At 33.7% G+C, this 18,218-nt stretch overlaps 2 protein-coding genes across 3 annotated transcripts in view; one reads left to right on the top strand and one right to left on the bottom strand.

Moving 5' to 3' along the window:
• The window catches only part of pcx (pecanex), a 29,062-nt gene extending 28,016 nt beyond the window's left edge, over positions 1–1,046 (bottom strand). For both annotated transcript variants that reach the window (XM_090103640.1, XM_090103641.1), the window contains exons 1-2: positions 574–1,046; positions 61–227 (exon numbers count right to left, since the gene is read on the bottom strand). In XM_090103640.1, the coding sequence (XP_089959766.1) occupies positions 61–227; positions 574–726 (320 nt within the window). In that variant the 5' untranslated portion in view covers positions 727–1,046. The remainder of the gene's footprint in view (positions 1–60; positions 228–573) is intronic.
• Positions 1,047–1,204: 158 nt separating this feature from the next.
• LOC149907278 (mitochondrial 2-oxodicarboxylate carrier) lies at positions 1,205–17,870 on the top strand. Its single transcript, XM_090103637.1, has 4 exons — positions 1,205–1,728; positions 4,171–4,443; positions 5,486–5,667; positions 17,611–17,870. The coding sequence occupies exons 1-4, from the start codon at positions 1,387–1,389 to the stop codon at positions 17,741–17,743; spliced, it is 930 nt and encodes a 309-aa protein (XP_089959763.1). The 5' UTR covers positions 1,205–1,386; the 3' UTR covers positions 17,744–17,870.
• The last annotated feature ends 348 nt before the right edge of the window (positions 17,871–18,218 follow it).

Raw genomic sequence — 18,218 nt, 5'->3', positions numbered from 1 at the left:
ATATACTTTAATAATTCTAATCTTTCTTACTAGACTATATAGATATTATTGTCTACTTACACAGCATTCTCAGTAGGGTTGCCAGCCTCGTCCGTAGATGGAACAACTATAAGTTCGTTTGTATCATACATGTGATGCAGACCATGGTTGATCAACTTGAGAATGGTGAACAGCACGGCCACCAGGGCACAGTATACTAGCCAACCAACGCTTGCTGGTGGGAAGTACTGGAAAATAAGTAGAAATACATAGTAATGGGTAAAAGGTTTTATAAGTAAGAAGATGTTTTAACAGGTATTTGTTAAGAAGGTTTCGTGCATAGAGTTGGCAAACCAATTCTAATGACAAAGTGTTTATTGTTCTGATAATCACTGTAATAAATCATATTATTTTTTTAAGAAGTGATAATTTTATAATAATGTATGTTTACTGATATAATTGTTAATTATACATAATCATTGTATCTTTTAAAATCCATGGACAACGATGACTAATCGTAAGATGAAAACAACTTGGTGCATTGACCTGGTTTGTGGTAGCATGTTATAAAAGGTTAAAAAAATCATTACTCACTAGGTACACAGAGAACGGTAGGCAGAGTAGAAACAGCCAAATGTAAAGATGCACCGTATTACAAAACAAATTCTGATGTGGGTCGTAAAACCAGCCGCCAGTCAAAGATGCCCAAATACCTTGGCGTAATATCTCTAACGTCTGTGAACCCATCTTACACGCTATAACCACATATTTACTTTTAATTCACTGTCCACTCACACAAAACAGTCCAAAGTACAATTTTATTCATATTTTACATCAGCTTATGTCCAAAAGCAGGTCTTTCCTTCCTACTGCCATTTTGTATGGGCAATACAATAACAAAATTTGCAATCATATGGTTTACGCAAAAATATGTTGTAGTTTTGTTTAAACTTAGAAGGGGGCGGGATTGAAAATAGATTCTAAGTTAATTATAATACAATTTTCAAAATATAGAGATTATTGAATTAAAGTATAGGTACACTCGATTGTCGAAACAACACTTTCGATTCTTTGACACATTTAAATTTCAAGTTTCAACGTGACAGCCGACAGGTGCTATAATGCTGCCAATTTTTTGACATTAGCTTTGACTATAGAGATGCGCTTTATTTTAAAAACCGATAAACGTAAATAGAACAGTTTATATTCGTAGTAATTTTGTTGTGTCTTTCATTCACAGTTTGCTATTTCACCTTCATGGTATGTGACACGAAAGGCGCAATTTTGTGTATTTTTAAAATTAAAAGCAGAGTTACAACAAAACCGTCCTAAGCGCAATTTAAAGTTAATTCATAAGTTGTAAAATAGTGTAGTGGTTTCTTTAAGATATTTTAAACTCTTATCAATATGCCGGATATTGAGAAACTATTAAAACAAGCTGCTATGCAAGTTGGTGCTGGTGGTAGTGCAGGATTCATAGAAGTGTGCATTATGCATCCTCTAGATTTAGTAAAAACAAGGCTACAACTACAAGCAACGAGATCATCACAGCACCATTCTGATCCTCATTATTACAACGGGATAGTAGACTGTATGAAAAAAATGCACAGACATGAAGGATTACTATCTTTTTGGAAAGGAATTCTACCGCCGATATTAGCGGAAACTCCTAAAAGAGCTGTGAAGTTCCTCACTTTTGAACAGTATAAAAGATTTTTTATGTTTGGCTCACCAACACCAACACCTATAGTTAGTTTTATTTTGTTCATTTTAATATTTTCTACTAATCAAAAATAATATTTTTATAATAACATACTAAAATCTTATTTTTTGTGATTGTTTACATTCACAGTTCATAATTAAACTGATATTAATTATTCAAATATTTGCAATGCGATATCAGTTATTTCGTATTTGCTAAGTAATTAATTTTATTTACATTTCATCACATAGGTACCTAATTACCTATCTACTTATTATTTATCGCGCAAACGTAGGTATATATTAGTAATTTTTTGCAAATTATTTATAACTTGAATCTTGTTGGCTGTACATAAAAGATTCAGTCATAATCACGTTTTAATTAATTAAATTTATTTATTTTCTTGTAAATTTTATTGTAAGTAGACCGTACTTGATAATTTATAATAATATAATATGTTTACATTTAACGAAAAATTCATTTTTGAAATGTTATGCAATAATAATGAAATAGATGTGTTGATAAATAAAAAATGAATTAATTACGTAAACACCATGCTTATCTCTTTCAAATATTAATGACCTTGACTAAAAAACATACTTATAAAATATAATTTCTAGAATTGAATATCTAGGTACTAGGAACCTACCTACCTACATGTTATTAGTACATATATTTAAATGGACGCACAGATCTAGTGATCTGTGAATGGACGAGATCACCTCTGAGAAGATTTGATTCCATTTATCGTATTCATTTTATTTACATTATATTACGAACTATTGTGTAGGTACAATTATTAATAATTATGCAGAAAAGTTGATATAATTGTAGGTAAGTATATAGGGTTGATGTACCACTAGTTGACCATTTAAGCGGTTTTATCTTTAGCTATATAATAAAAACGGGTTATTTGTTTTACGTTCAATGTTATTTTTGGGACACAGATAATTGAATAGTCACTGCAACTATTGTTCTTAGTATCAATTTGATAACCTTTAAAGGTTTTATGAAAACTACTCTGAAAGTTACTTCTGCTAAAAACACCATTACCTGACCACTGATCACCAATATCTGACCATCATTGCTCTAAAAGTTGACCATTTTCAAAATGGATAAAATGTCCTTCTTCGAACATTAGTTTTGTTTAATAAATAAAAAAAGGCTGTATTTAAATTGAAGTTTTTTTTATTAAATGTTATATTCTATCATAAATCTCTACGCCAACTTCAGTCTCCAATGTAGGTAGAGTAGATTGCATGACAGGCGCAACTTTTCTAGTTTCGTGGTCCATACATCTCATAAAGTCTATTGCAGAAATGTTAAATGGATAAATTCCACACTGCCATGCGTTAAAGATCTTCAGGTCTGTGGATAGGTTGATGAAATCAAACCACTTGGTCACGGAAATCAAGGGGACAACTCAAGGTTAATAATATTCTCGGTCCCGAAACCTGACCAACTAAGTTCGGTACAAAATCTTACGGTGGTCAGCTTTTGGAAATATGCAACATAAAGCTATGACTTAACTACGGCATATATGGTTTGTTAAATTAGGTATAAGCACAAAACAAAGCAAGTCTTTCTTAGCAAAATATAAAGAACCAAGAGCTGATCATACTGGTCAACAATAGGCGAAAAGTTGTTTTCATTGCTCCAAAAGATAACCAGGCCGCTAAAAATCATGAAAAACTGTTCATGCCAAAAATGAAGCCGAAAGTCTATAACAGAATGGTTTAACATTATGCCTATAACAAGAGATATAAAAAGTAATCGATTGCATTCAAGATTAATTAAGATTTTCCAATCAACTCCCGATAAAAATCTCTTAGTAAAAAATGTGATTACTAACGGGGCGCCACCTTCGTGTTGAAAAAATGTCAATATTTCTGACCAATGGCAGCAAGATTTGTTTTTTTTTTATAGATGATGTTGCTATACAGAAAAAAACAACAAACTATCATCTGGGGCTGCCTTATTTTCTTAATTGGCGCGTATATTTGAATTTCGGTCATGTATTGGCGCTTGGTCAGCTAGTGGTACACTGACCCTATTTATATAAGCAATATTTTTAAATTGAACTTGCATAGCAAACAACAACGATACTTAAGTTGAAACTTGAACAGAATTCAGCAATAACAGTCTCAAGATATATAAAAAAAAATTCGTAACGTATTTCTACTAGTTTTTCACCCGCTTGCTCCCAAGCAATTTAGCCGTGAAAGCCGTTATCCTTTCAAGTTTTATATTCTTTATGATGTTTCTTTGGGTGACAACATAAATACTTAATTACCATTAAAATAACCTATATTTTTTCCTAAGCCTCATTTTTGAAATTTTATTAAATTACGTTCATCCAAATCCATTCAACAGTTCATACGTAACAATTCAGACGCAAACTTTCCGTAACATCAGAATAAGATGTCGGGATAAAATATTTTATATTTGCCAATCAAATTCGGAAATCTTTACTACCATATTTTTTCCAGACATTCGCATTAGCTGGCCTTGGTGCGGGCATAACTGAAGCTATACTAGTAAATCCCTTTGAAGTGGTCAAAGTGACTCTTCAATCGAACAGGCAATTAGCTGCCCAAGTACCGAGTACTTGGACAGTAACGAGGGAAATTGTCAGAGAGAGTGGCCTTGGCTTTAGAGGGCTGAATAAGGGATTGACGGCAACCATAGCGCGAAATGGCGTGTTCAATATGGTTTACTTCGGATTCTACCATAGTGTTAAAGGGTACCTGCCGGAATATCAGGTTAGTCAACTTTTACTTATGTTTTAGACAGGAACAAAAAAAAACATTTTTTGATAATTTTTCTCACTTAAAAGCTACAATATTACAAAAACAAATGGAAAATGTGCACCATTGTGATCGAATAGTGCATTGTTTCCAGCATTTCATGTTTCTGAATATCGTATTTTTGCACCTCATGATACCTACACGGAGATAACCTCGACTCGATCGTTCATCGTAACATTTCATCTCAATCTTATCACAGTCGTAGAAAAACAAACGAGTCATTTTTACAATAAACAAGCAATGAAACGTTTAACAATATCGCTACTATACTAAACTACAAGTACAATTTCCGATACGAAATGGAACTATTCCTACAAACAAATGCATGCTGATGCTCATTGCAGTTATTTTAGAGCATAAACTATTGTATAGCTAGTATAGCTGGTAATACCACAATACCTATTTAGGTCACGTACTTAAAGTGATTCATCGCGGCATCATTATATTGTGCTTCCTCTGTTGATCTAAATAAGTACTCCGTATCGAAGCCATTTTACTATTGTATGAAAAATTCAGATACTTAATGAAAATAGCATATTTGTTTATCTTTCTAAGTTATGAAACGTAATATATGATATTGAATAGTGAATATAGGATATTCACAACATCTGAAGGGATACCATGATAATTTATATTGTAGCAGTAGTATTTCCATTGTGGAAGTGATGATGCATTTTTCCACACTGGAAAAAATACTGCTTTGAGACATCATGGTACGGGATTGTAAGGAGCATACTCTTAAGTCCTATATATTTTTTTTTCTCCAAGGAAACATTCATACAGTAGTTATTGATACGAAAGAAAACTGCTCAAATTCCGAAAATATTCATCGCAAATCCTACAGGCTACAGTGTATTAATTACTGACTACTATTTACTCTAGTGATATCTTATCTAAAACATCATTTATGATGTCATACATCTGCAGTAGGATGATAAATTAGCTCTCGAGACAGTATGCACCTATTGAAATATTTATTGATTCTATTGCTTTCCAGGATCCTCTCCTAGAATTTGGACGTAAAGTATTAATTGGATTTACTTCTGGTGTACTTGGATCCTGTGTGAACATACCGTTCGATGTAGCTAAGAGTCGAATTCAGGGTCCGCAGCCGATGCCCGGTGTAGTGAAATATAGTTCCACAACTGGGGCTATTTACCTTGTTTATAAGGAAGAAGGGTAAGGGTAATTACTACATACGATTAACGTTGATATTCAGAACTATGTAATCAGTGTTGATTTAGACTGTGAGTAACACATAATATTAATTATTATTTGTTGATCAGATGCACTTGAATCAGCCCATTTATGTTTGTTTAGACTTCAGGTGATCAAACAGTCTGGGTTCAAGATTCCAATTAAGAAACCATACATGTTGAGTTGATAAATTTTACATATAGGGAGAATTATTTTTTTCATATTTACAATGTCTGATACTATCGTACATATTATAGCCTGATTTGTTTGTCGTGATGAATGAGTAAACTATACAACAGGATACAAAAAATCCCATAGCTATAAAATCTATGTCATAGCATTTTATGTTACTTTGTGTAATAAATATCATTCATAAAGTAATGTAATAAATACATTTTAACAACATTTTTTTTAAACTAACTAGTTGTTAGGTTATGTTCGTGGTCTCATAAATCATACGAAGTTCTGCTAATTATATCATGATCAGATTCTAAAAGGAAAATCAATTACACTCGATAATCTTAAAACAATTTTAGCATGGAGTACTGCCAAAATTAAACTTGTAACGCGTGAGTAACTGAACTCGCATCGTACCCGAAACTATATATGTAGTTACCTAAGTAGTAAGGCGAAATCTCATCAAGGGCGTAGGGGTGTGGTAGGGGGGTCAAAAAATTACAAAAATGCCTCACCTTATCTATATAATATGCCCCCTGTGTTTACCATTACTTTATCTTTGTTTATCACCACCAGTGAGATGATACTATTATCGTGATGGGCGATAGCATTAGGTATTTTTTATCTTAAGTACTTTCACCTTTGGAACAGTCTATGTGTAGATACATATCTATAAATTTTATGGGCAATATTATGTTTAATTCACCTTATATAACCTTCGTTTTGATTTTAATGAATACAGTTTATAAACTTGCTTGTTAAAAATTTATTATTCCCAAATAGATACCTACATACAAATTGCTACATTCAATACTCTTGTTCACTTGTATAGCAATCATAATAATATGTAGGTACATAGGTGTGTGAAAGTGAACTTTGAACACTGAATTAGAAGCGATGCAATTTACAATTTACGTAAATTACTTCGTCACGGCATTGCAATAATAATTGGATGCTATCCAAGTGTTTACCCGAACAAATATTTGTTTTTACCTAAATATAAAGATTTTTTTCGCGTATTTACTTGACTTCTTTTGAAATAGGTCAACGTTTTTAAGTAGGTATTTCCGCAAGGTGTTATTTACAGATTTGTATTTAAGTCTTTTTCAACTGAAAAAATAATTTTAATTTTAGACTGATTTGAGCCGATTTTTATTTATTTATTAACCAACTTCAAAAAGAAATGAGGGTTTGCAATTGAAATGTATTATGGGTTATTTTGGGTTTATGCCCTCAGAATATTCTATTGGGAGAACAAATTTTAAAAATTCCTTTTTTTCTTCGAAACGGCCTTCTGATTGGTAGATACCTACATGGTAGATACCATAATTTTTTTTGACAAAAAACAAATTCGATAAATTTCCTTAGCATAATTGGTTATGTACACTTGGAGCATACACAAAACAAAAGTGAACCCATATAGGTACAAAAATGGCAACCGCTAATGGTACGGGAGCTATTAACGTTGAAAAAGAAGTCATTTTAGTATAGCTGGTTTTTTGATATATTGTTCCTCTAGCTATTTCGGTTAGAGTCCGCGCAGTCTGGCTGGCCGGAGTGGTTGCGTTCAGTAGTGCGCATCTTATCTGCACAGGAAATTATCCTTAATTTAAAGTCATTTTTTAACGCGTAATTTTTAAACTTTTGCCTTTAGATAGATCCATCAATCATAATTTTTTTATTGCAAGACGTTTTTTTCGTTGTTAAATAGGTGCCAGACGCAATTTTTAATTTCGTTTTTATAAAAAATTCAAATTATTTTAGAATGTTTGTAAATTTCACATTATGTTCTTCAAACATAATATAATCTAAAATTAATTAGCCAGACGCTAATTCGATTGTTAAGTATTAAATATGTACAAATAAAAACGTAGTGAAAGTAGGTAAGTATAACAATTTGATGATTGTGTATATGGAGAGATAGTTTAAAGTGCAAGAGAGATAGAAAGGGTCGGCCGCGAAAATTAAATAACAATAAAAAATAACTTCTTTTTTTCGAAAATATACCTAAGATGCATAGAAATTGAATTGTTCCTACTCTAGGATTCCCTGTGTTGTGGGAACAAGTACCTTCCATTGGTACATTTTATTCCTTAGGCTAAAAAATAAACTATTAGGGTACATCAACAATCTTCTATACAAAACAATTTTTTTATTACTTATCTATTAAGTTATGGGTTTAAATGAAAACAGCGATTACATAAACTTATGTATATTGTTTCCAATAGCACATTGCCTAATACCACACATTACACACCGCGTACAGGAAGAAAAAGAACCACAAACAAAATACAGTGTTGCCAATACAAGTTAAATTTTCTAATAATAATAATAATAAGGGCGTAGGGATGTGACGACCCCATCGCCCACGGTTGGAATATCTATTGTCTACGTGACAATAGATATTCCACCCGTGCAATCAGTCAACCCGCAGGACACCTTGTGGCGGGGTGTCGGGGAGTAGCGACCCCGCGGGAACCGAGTGCTCCCGGGGGAGGCCCCTGTCTTCATCTCCGGCTCGCCTTCAGCGGCCGGTCGGAGTGAAGCCTGACGAGGACAGGACCCCCACCTCTGGCTTGCCTTAACCGGCCGGCCAGAGTGGAGTCGCGAGAGCTTTTAGCTCGAAGGGTGGATGCGAAGCGTAAGTGGCGAGTGGGCACGTGATGCTGGACCCTCAGGGAGCGCGTGATCGTAGTTTAAAGTCCAGGGACGCCTCTCCACCCTTAGCTGCTCACAATATGTTGCCCCCTTGTCGCACTACTGCAGCGACTTATTTCGGGGGCCCATACAGTGAGAGGGCGAGTCACCACCTGCCAACATATTTTTACTTTCTTTTAGTAGAAAGGCAGGTGCCATAGTTTCCCATAGTCCTCAGTACCAGTCCATTTAGCATCCCAATCCATAGCCCAATCATTAAATTTCCATACCCTGCAATAGTCCTACATCGGCCGCGGACTGCCCAGGGCTGTATCTCTATAGTGCAGTCATGGGCAGGCTGCGGCTGGTGTCCCACAACACATTAAAATTCTCGAAAGGGCCTCTGCGTGTTGGATCCGTGTCCCCACGTAAGCCTTCCAAAGATCCGGGTGCTGTCCTTCTGGTGGTACCCGAGTATTATGGAAATGAGAAACATAATAATAATAATAAAGCCTTCTTTATTCCATAACTCAAATTTTTACATTTCAAATGGTGTTAGTATTATTAGTAGGTATTTATTATTATGCTAGTTAGTAAGTGTTAGTTTTATTGTATATTTAGTTGAGGTATGGATCTCGTTTGAGTAAAGGCCTCCTCCATTTTCTTCCAAAGATTTCTGTCTTCTCCCTTATAAATCCAATTTTTCCCCGCGACCCCTATAAAATCATCAGACCACCTTTTGAATGGACGTCCAACATTCCTTTTGCCCCATACTGGTCCCTTCCATCTGGTAGTTAGCAGTGTCCACCTTTTGTCAGTGTAGCGCGAAATGTGACCTGCCCATTGCCACTTAAACTTCAAGGCGTGGGTAAGTGCATCTAAAATTTTTGTTTTTTGGCGTATTGTTGTGTTACTTATTTTGTTTCTAATGTTGATATTTAAGATACTTCTCTCCATTGCCCTTTGTGTTGTATTTATTCTTTGCTTAACTTTATTGGTGTAGGTCCATGTTTGACAACCATACAGTAGACTAGGCAAGATACATGTATCCATTACCGTTCTCTTCATCTTCATACTGTAGTTTCCTTTTAGTATTTCTTTATGTGACCAAAACTTTTTCCATGCAATATTTATTCTTCTTTCTACCTCTTCTTCGTTATTGTTTCTATTGAATGATATTTGTTTTCCTAAATATATGTAATTATTGACGTATTCTATTGTGCCTCCATTTATGTTGATAGGTATTTTAATGCTATTGGTAATGATTTTTGTCTTACTTCTATTCAACTGTAAGCCTACTTTGCCACTTTCTTTATCAAGCTCCCGGAGCATTTCTTGTAATTGTTTGGCTGTTTCAGAGAATAATATGATGTCGTCTGCAAACCTGAGATGCGTCAAGCGTCGTCCATCAATATTAATACCATATTTTGCCCACTGTAAGTTAGAAAATATACTTTCCAGCACAGCTATGAAAAGTTTAGGCGACAAAGGATCGCCTTGTCTAACTCCCCTTTCTATTCTAATAGGATCGCCTCTTCTTTCTAGTTTTACCTTGCTGGTACTGTTGGAGTAGATGCATTTTATAATGTTAATGTATTTGTCTTCCACGTTTGATGTTCTTAGTGCGTTCCATATTGAATTGTGGCTAATGCTGTCGAAGGCTTTACTATAATCGATGCAGGCTATATAAAGAGGCATATTATATTCTTCGTATTTTTGGATTAGTTGTTCCACTGTATGAATATGGTCGATTGTACTAAAACCTGAACAGAAACCCGCCTGTTCCACTGGTTGCGTGAGGTTAATTTTATTAGCAATTCGATTTAATATAATAGAAGAGAAGAGCTTGTATGCACTAGGTAGAAGGCTGATGGGTCTGTAGTTACTCAATTCTAGCGGATTCCCCTTTTTATATATCAAAACTATGTCAGATGAGCACCATTGTTTCGGTATTGTTTCCGTATCTAGTATCATATTAAATAGTTTTGTTAGGTGTTTCAGTAAGAAAGGAGCTCCTAATTTAAGAGATTCATTCGTCAATCCATCAGGTCCAGGGCTCTTCTCGTTTTTAAGTTTTTTTATTTGTGAGTATACTTCTCCTTCTCTTATTGGTTCAATTGAATATTTGTCTTCGCTATTGTGTCCATAGTATTGTATCTCCTTCCCTTTTTTGCTGTATAATTCTCTGTAAAATTCTGTCGCATGGTCTATCACGTCTTTTCTTGTCTTGGTTTCATTTGTTTCGTATTTTAGTTTTTGTATCCATTTCTTTTGAAGGGTCAATTCTTTGTAAGCTCTTTTAGCGCTTCTATTCGTATTTAGATTCCTTGTTATTATTTCTTCTCTATGTTTATTGTAGTCAAGTTTGATTGATTTATTCGTGGTTTTAAATAGTTGGGTAAGTTCTTTTTTCTGTTGTTTGGTTTTATTTTTAGAAAGTATCAATTCCGAGCGTTTTTTAATTAGATTTATGGTATGGTCACTTAGTATTCTATTCTTTTTCTTTTCAATCTTAGGGTCACTTTGTAGGCTATCTTTTATGTGTTTTTCCAATGAATTGTAATATATTTGAACGTTTTTGGTTAAGTTTGTGTCTTTTAAATTGTCTTTCAGGTTGTTGGTGTATATTTTAATTTCATTTTCGGTTTTTAGGTTTGTTATAGAGTTTTTGAAGTTTCTCCTACTTTTCGTTCTAGGATACATGGTGAGTGTTGCTCTTAGTAACCTATGGTCAGAAGCAAAGCTGATTTGGTTAAGAATTTCGATGTTGCTGATCATATGCGGTTGGTTGGTCATAATAAAATCGATCTCGTTTTTAACTTTTTGATTAGGTGACATCCATGTCCATTTTCTATTTTGTTTTTTCTTGAAAAATGTGTTCATGATACATAGTTGATGTTCAATGGCATAATCTATTAATTGTTGTCCCCTTTGGTTGCGTTGCCCATAACCATACCTTCCCATGCACAAACTTTCTTCTGACTTAGGATGGCCGATTTTTGCATTGAAGTCTCCCATTACTATGAGATTCTTACCAGCCAGAAGATGTGCTTTCTCCATGTCGTTGTAGAATGTTTGGACTTCTTCCTCTTGGGACGTCTCCGTAGGAGCATATGCCTGGATTATAGAGATGGTGACCTGTTCTAGCTTTAGCTGTAGCAAAGCTACCCTTTCAGAGATTCCAGTGAAATCGTGTATATTTTCTTTAAATTTTTTGTTTAGCAGAAATCCAACACCATGAAGGCCTTTCGTTTCACCAATGTAACATAAAATGTAATCATCATACTCTTCTATATTACAACCGAGCCTTCTCACTTCAGACAGTCCTAATATGTCAAATTTTATGTTTTCAAGTGCGTATGTTAGTTGAATATATCTCTCGGTGGATGAAAGGGATCTCACATTAAATGTTCCAATTTTTATGGCGTTTTTATTGTCCATCTTTGTATATGTATTCCAATATTTGTGCTTTGTAATAGAATTGTTTGTTGGAGGGTAGTGGTCTAATTCCCCTCGATGACCAGTCGGCTTGGGGAATGGTTCTTTGTTTGTTTTATTGCGTTTAGTTTTTGTAGTTGTCTCTTTCCGGTGGCTGATGTATGTATGTCATTGTCTCTGATCGCTGGGTTTGTGTATGGAGGAGAGAGAGCTGCTTCTACCTCTCATTAAATCAAACGCATTTGCTCTGCAAGTTTTAGATGGTGCATGTTGTTTCCGTGGTTGCTGCGAGGTTTCAGGTGTTATTGATAAGTCTCGTTTACGCTTCTCGCTGTTTAATGGTTTTTCTTTTATAACTAATTTGTCGTAATCTAGCACCGCGAAATTCCCCCTCTTTCTTTCTTCTAGCATTTTCTCTCTTAATTCTTTTCTTTTAATTTGTACTTCCTTGGGATAGTCTTCAGAGATATAGACGTTTCTAAATTTCTTCTTATTTTTTAATATTTCTCCTTTTTTCCAACTATTAACAAATGATATAAGAACTGGTCTGGCCCTATCGTTGCTGTTTAATTTTTTACCAATTCGACGTATTTCATTGATGTCTTTAATATCCAAAGAAATCTTTAAATCAGTGCTAATTGTTTTTGTTGTCGCTTGCAGGAGTTCCATGGTAGATTCTTCAGATTCTTCTAACCCATATAAAATTAAATTGTTATATCTTCGATTTTTTTCTAAAATTGTAATTTTTTTCTTCAGTTCTTGGTTTTCTAACTTTAAATCTTCGACTTCACGTGATAGTGGGGCCAGCTTTTCATCCATTCTCGAAATTATGTCTTCAGTCTGTTTAGTCATTTCTATCTTCATACGTTCAAAGAATATCTCCATGTTTTCCATAATATTAGACTTTTATTTGGGTTGACAACACTTATTTGAAGTTGGCAACACTAATTTGAGGTTGGCAACACTGGTTTAGGGTTGGCAACACTGGTTTGGAGATGGCAATGATGACTCTGATTGTCTATGTTCGCAATTTGATTTGACATATGATACTTGACAGAATTTCTAACCTTTGTTGTTGATGAAGTTGGCGAAATATTTTATTATTATTCAATTCACAAGTCCACATTTAATCACTTTCCGCTCGCTGATCGATGATATCAATCTTGAGATAACTTTTAGACCGATTTAGGTGGAGATGATCGTGAGTTTTATTTTTAAATTAAGAGCAACAATGACAGGTGTTTACTGGTTGACGTTCGCACCGGAGAAAAAAATTTTCTAAAATATATCTAATATTAACTAGCGACCCGCCCGGCCCTGGCTTCGCACGGGTGCAATAATCGCTAAATACACTACAGAAAAACTGTGAACGTTGAATATAAAAACATAGCTTTCCGCCTGCGGCTTCGCCCGCGTTTTCAAAGAAAAACCCGCATAGTTCCCGTTCCCGTGGGATTTCCGGGATAAAACCTAGCCTATGTTACTCGTGGATAATGTAGCTTTCGAATGGTGAAAGAATTTTTAAAATCGGTCCAGTAGTTTATGAGCCTATTCATTACAATCAAACAAACAAACAAACAAATCTTTCCTCTTTATAATATTAGTGTAGATATAGCCGGGCGGCCGGCTGGTACCGCCGCAAACGCTACGTCCCGCAATTTTTAAATCTGTAATATCTTCGAAAATATTCACTTAAATCCATGTGTAAAAGGCCATATAGATCTATATTAAATGAACAATGTATTCAAGGTCTTTAATTGGTTAAGGATTAATGCTGTATTGGTTAAAATCGCTTCGAAAATTAGCCATTATTTGTCGTAAAAAGTAAATGATAAAAAAAGTTATTGTGGGTTATCCATAAGAGATAGACATCACGGACTTTTCTGTAGACCTTTTCAATGTAGTTAGTACATTAAGTATTTTGATAAAACTCGTAGGGTGCCTCCGTTTGCACTGTAAGTGGAAAAATTGTAATTATTTACGTAATCACATTAGAAACCTCAAAAATAACAGTAGGTACTTCTCCACTATTTAATGGATGTTATTATACATATAAACCTCCCAATTGAATCACTCTATCTATTTAAAAAAACCACATCAAAATCCGTTGCGTAGTTTCAAAGATTAAAGAGACATAGGGACAGAGAAAGCGACTTTTTTTATACTATGTAGTGATGATGATAACAATATTAATTCTAGGGATGTAACGATACATGATTTTGCCGATACGATACCGATACCGATATTTGTAGTAATGTATCGGCGATACCGATACCGATACCGATATCGATGGCTTGGTAGAAAAATAAATAGTGAATTATGCATAAAAAGTTACCAACATTTAACAGAGACAACTGTTAATCGTATTCTTTTAAATAAAAATGCCAAATCAAAAAACAACAAAACCATTTATTTTAGTATTATTATTTTACGAAGTCAGTTAAACTTTAAGTAATACACATACAATCAGTACCTAATAAAAGTTTACTATAATGGTAGAGTTTTTTCAGAAAAAAAAGTGCGCACGCGCGGGCGGCCTCCCGCATCGTTCATTGGGCGCGGATTTTTGAATTATTTGATATCAAAAAAATTGGTTGTTTGTAAAGTAGGTTTACGATCGAGATGTTTACGTGATAACATAATGCAGTGGCAGCGCTCGAGATGAAACGGGAGATCGGTCCGTCTCTCTCTCGTTATACCTGCGATCGCGCTCGTGAGGTTTTGGTGTGACACAAGTTTATGAACATGTCACCCGACTAAAACGATTTTAAAAACGTTATCACGTTAAAAATTAAATTCAAAATTATTTAATTCTTTCCTTTACATAAACAAATTTGTGATTGGAACACTCCTAGTAAGCAAATAAAATGCTTGTGTCAGGAGGTTCCGCTCTTCCTTAACACTATTACAGAAACAGAAATAAAACAATATGAATGAATACAATGCAAAAACATAAAAGAATTTAAGAATTTTAGAATTTAATAAAAAAAATATCGGTATCGGTTGATTTATTATCGGCGATACCGATATATCGGCTTGCCGATATATCGGCCGATATATCGGTATCGGTATCGGTATCGTTACATCCCTAATTAATTCATTAATCTTAATTCTTAATATATATACATAAATCTCGTGTCATAATGTTTGTCCTCAATGGACTCCTAAACCACTTAACCGATTATAATAAAATTCGCACACCATGTGCAGTTCGATTCAACTTGAGAGATAGGATAGTTTATACATGTAGGTACCACGGGCGAAGCCGGGGCGGACCGCTAGTATACCTACCTATATAAATTCATGCTAACTACTTTAGTTAAATTCAATACAAACTTAAACATGCGTGTGTGTGTGTGTTCACGTGTGTGTGTCGTGTGTGGTGTGGTGTGTGTGTGTGTTGTGTGTGTGTACGTGTGTACATCAATATTGAAACAAACTTTCTAGTTGTTTACAGATGATGGAATATTGGAAAACAATAACAATTCCTTAGACGATAACATAAATAATTCTGACAGTGTGAGGATGATGATGATGATGATTATGAAGATGGCTTTTTAAATTTAACAATGTAATTATTTAACCTTCATTGATATACAGTAGCACCTCTATAAGTCGAATATCAAGGGATACGCCAAAAAATTCGAGTTATAGAGTTTTCAACTTATGGAGAATTTCGACTTAGGCGGATTTTGATTCGACATATAGAGTTTTAGGTTTATTCTTATAGATTTTGAATTAGAGAGGTAAAATAAATTAAAATTCAACTTGCAGAGGTGACAAAAATGTTTTTATTTATTACAAATCAACATTATTTCAAATCATTTTAAAATAAAAAATATGGCATTAAAAAAAGTATTTATTATATTATTTGCTTTAGATAATTTGGTTGTTCTCTAGCATTGTCTAATCTATAAAGAGTAGAAAGTTCTTCTTCTTCAGAGAAACTGGTTTGCTCTATAAAATTTCGTAAGTTATTCAATGCAGTTCTTGCCTCTTTGATGGAAACCTATGGAGCGCGTACTATTCACGTCTTCTATGTCATCTTAATCATTAGTATCGGTTTTTCTGAGCTACTGAATCGAGAATTTCGTCATTAGAAACTTAATGCAAACAAGTGTTTACGTGAGTCATAAATTTATTATCGTATACTCCTAAAATGTTTTCTAAGAAACAATAGTGTACTTGTACTGTCGGCAAGTTGTTAAAGTCGGTAACTTATTTTTGTTCGAACAATAGAGGTAATAAATTCCAAATGACCAAGTTATAAAGGTTGTAAAATAAAACGTTGCTATGTTCGAGATACAGAGGTCAAATTTAATTTTTCGAGTTATAGAGTGAAAATATGTACCAAAATGGCTTGGAGGGACTCAGTGATAATTTCGACTAACAGAGGGTCAAGATTTCAAGTAACGGAGGTTTTCGGGTTTGAAGGGAAGGGAACAAGACATTTTTTCGAGATTTGGAGGTTTTTGACTTATCGAGGTTCGACTTAACGAGGTGCTACTGTAGTTTTTATTCCATTCTTTTCAATGTATGGTAACTTTAATTTATTTTTCACTTTTATGTTTTTTTTTTCATTTTAGCTTTTATTTATAAGAACAAGTGTAAATAATATTGTATTCTTGCAATTATTTCCTGTCGCATAGTTAAAATACACTAGCTGATGAGCTGCATGCTTCATTACTTTTTTTTATTTATACACATTATTTAATACTTAACAATCGAATTAGCGTCTGGCTAATTAATTTTAGATTATATTATGTTTGAAGAACATAATATGAAATTTACAGACATTCTAAAATAATTTGAATTTTTTATAAAAACGAAATTAAAAATTGCGTCTGGCACCTATTTAACAACGAAAAAAACGTCTTGCAATAAAAAAATTATGTCTGATGGATCTATCTAAAGGTAAAATATTAAAAATTACGCGTTAAAAAATGACTTCAAATTAGGGAAATTATCCTGTGCAGATGACATGCGCACTACTAAACGCAACCACTGCGACCAGCCAGACAGCCCGGACTCTAACCGAAATAGCAAGAGGAACAGTATATCAAAGAACCAACTATACTAAAATGCTCTCTTGTCAACGTTGGTAGCTCCTATACGATAAAGTTGAATGAATTAGCTATAATTAGCCCATACTAATCATGAAGTTGTATGACATATTGCCAACGCAAAGACACAACAAAGATATTATTGGAATAAATAACTTTATGACGAGCTGTATGTCTCACTTTGAACATTCGCAATACAATCAAATAAGGTATTTAATTGCAAAATCTTCCACTGCAGCCTAGCAAACAAATATTCGGCTATAAGAAACGAATCTTATAAGTTGTTCAAGTCATATCTTATGTGTAACAACGATAAGCATAATTTCCTATCATGTTTAAATGAACCTAATGTTGTAAATTGCATAGTAAAAGAAAAAGTCATGTTAGTGAGGCTACCTCTTATCACTCAAGAATGTCTGAACGGATTTTAATGATTTTTGTCTGGTCTTTGTCTCCACTTGGATTATGGCACATAATTAAGTACCTAATAACGTAAAAAAAAATCCCGTTTCGGAGACGGGGTAAAGAGCTAGTTTATTATATTTAATACATAATGATATTTTAAAATTATTGTTATGAGCGTAAATAATGTACTTTTTTTTTGTTTCAGATTCCGAGCCTTGTACAAAGGATTGTTGCCAAAAGTACTCCGATTGGGCCCGGGTGGCGCAATCATGTTAGTCGTGTATGACTATGTTTACAATTTCTTAGAAACTAAGTTTGAAAGCAAGCCAAACATTTAGCAGTATTTATTAATTAATGATTGTAAACATATTTTTGTTTATAAGAATAATTAAGGTGACTTAGTTACGGCCTTTAATTACATATTTTTGTTACCTACAAAATGTTATTTTTTGACGATGGATAATGTAAAGATTAAAGAAGATGAACTTCTTTTTTGTAATTGTAAACTTGTGTAGGTATTTGTAAATTGAGTTACGTGTGATTGTGCTGTGATACATTATAAGATGGTTGTTATTTTTGTGATTAATAATGTATTATAAAGAAATATATTTCTTTAGTTATTGTCATTTGTATTATAGAGAAATACAAACTTTAGCATTTACTATAAATATGAGATACCTAATAAAATAGCGTTGACTGTTTTTATCATTGTTATAAGACCTGCTATTTGTACTATTGGTGTTACGATAATTTTATGTCAATATTAGTAATTGTAATAAATGTTGTGATATTAAATATGTATTTGTATTTTTT

Source organism: Colias eurytheme, chromosome 7 (assembly GCF_061535395.1).
Source record: "Colias eurytheme isolate Ceu_HAF_F1 chromosome 7, ilColEury1 Martin Lab GWU primary, whole genome shotgun sequence".
NCBI classification, from domain to species: Eukaryota; Metazoa; Arthropoda; class Insecta; order Lepidoptera; family Pieridae; genus Colias; species Colias eurytheme.
Note: the sequence above shows the minus strand (reverse complement) of the source record. Positions and strands in the feature narration are given on the sequence as shown.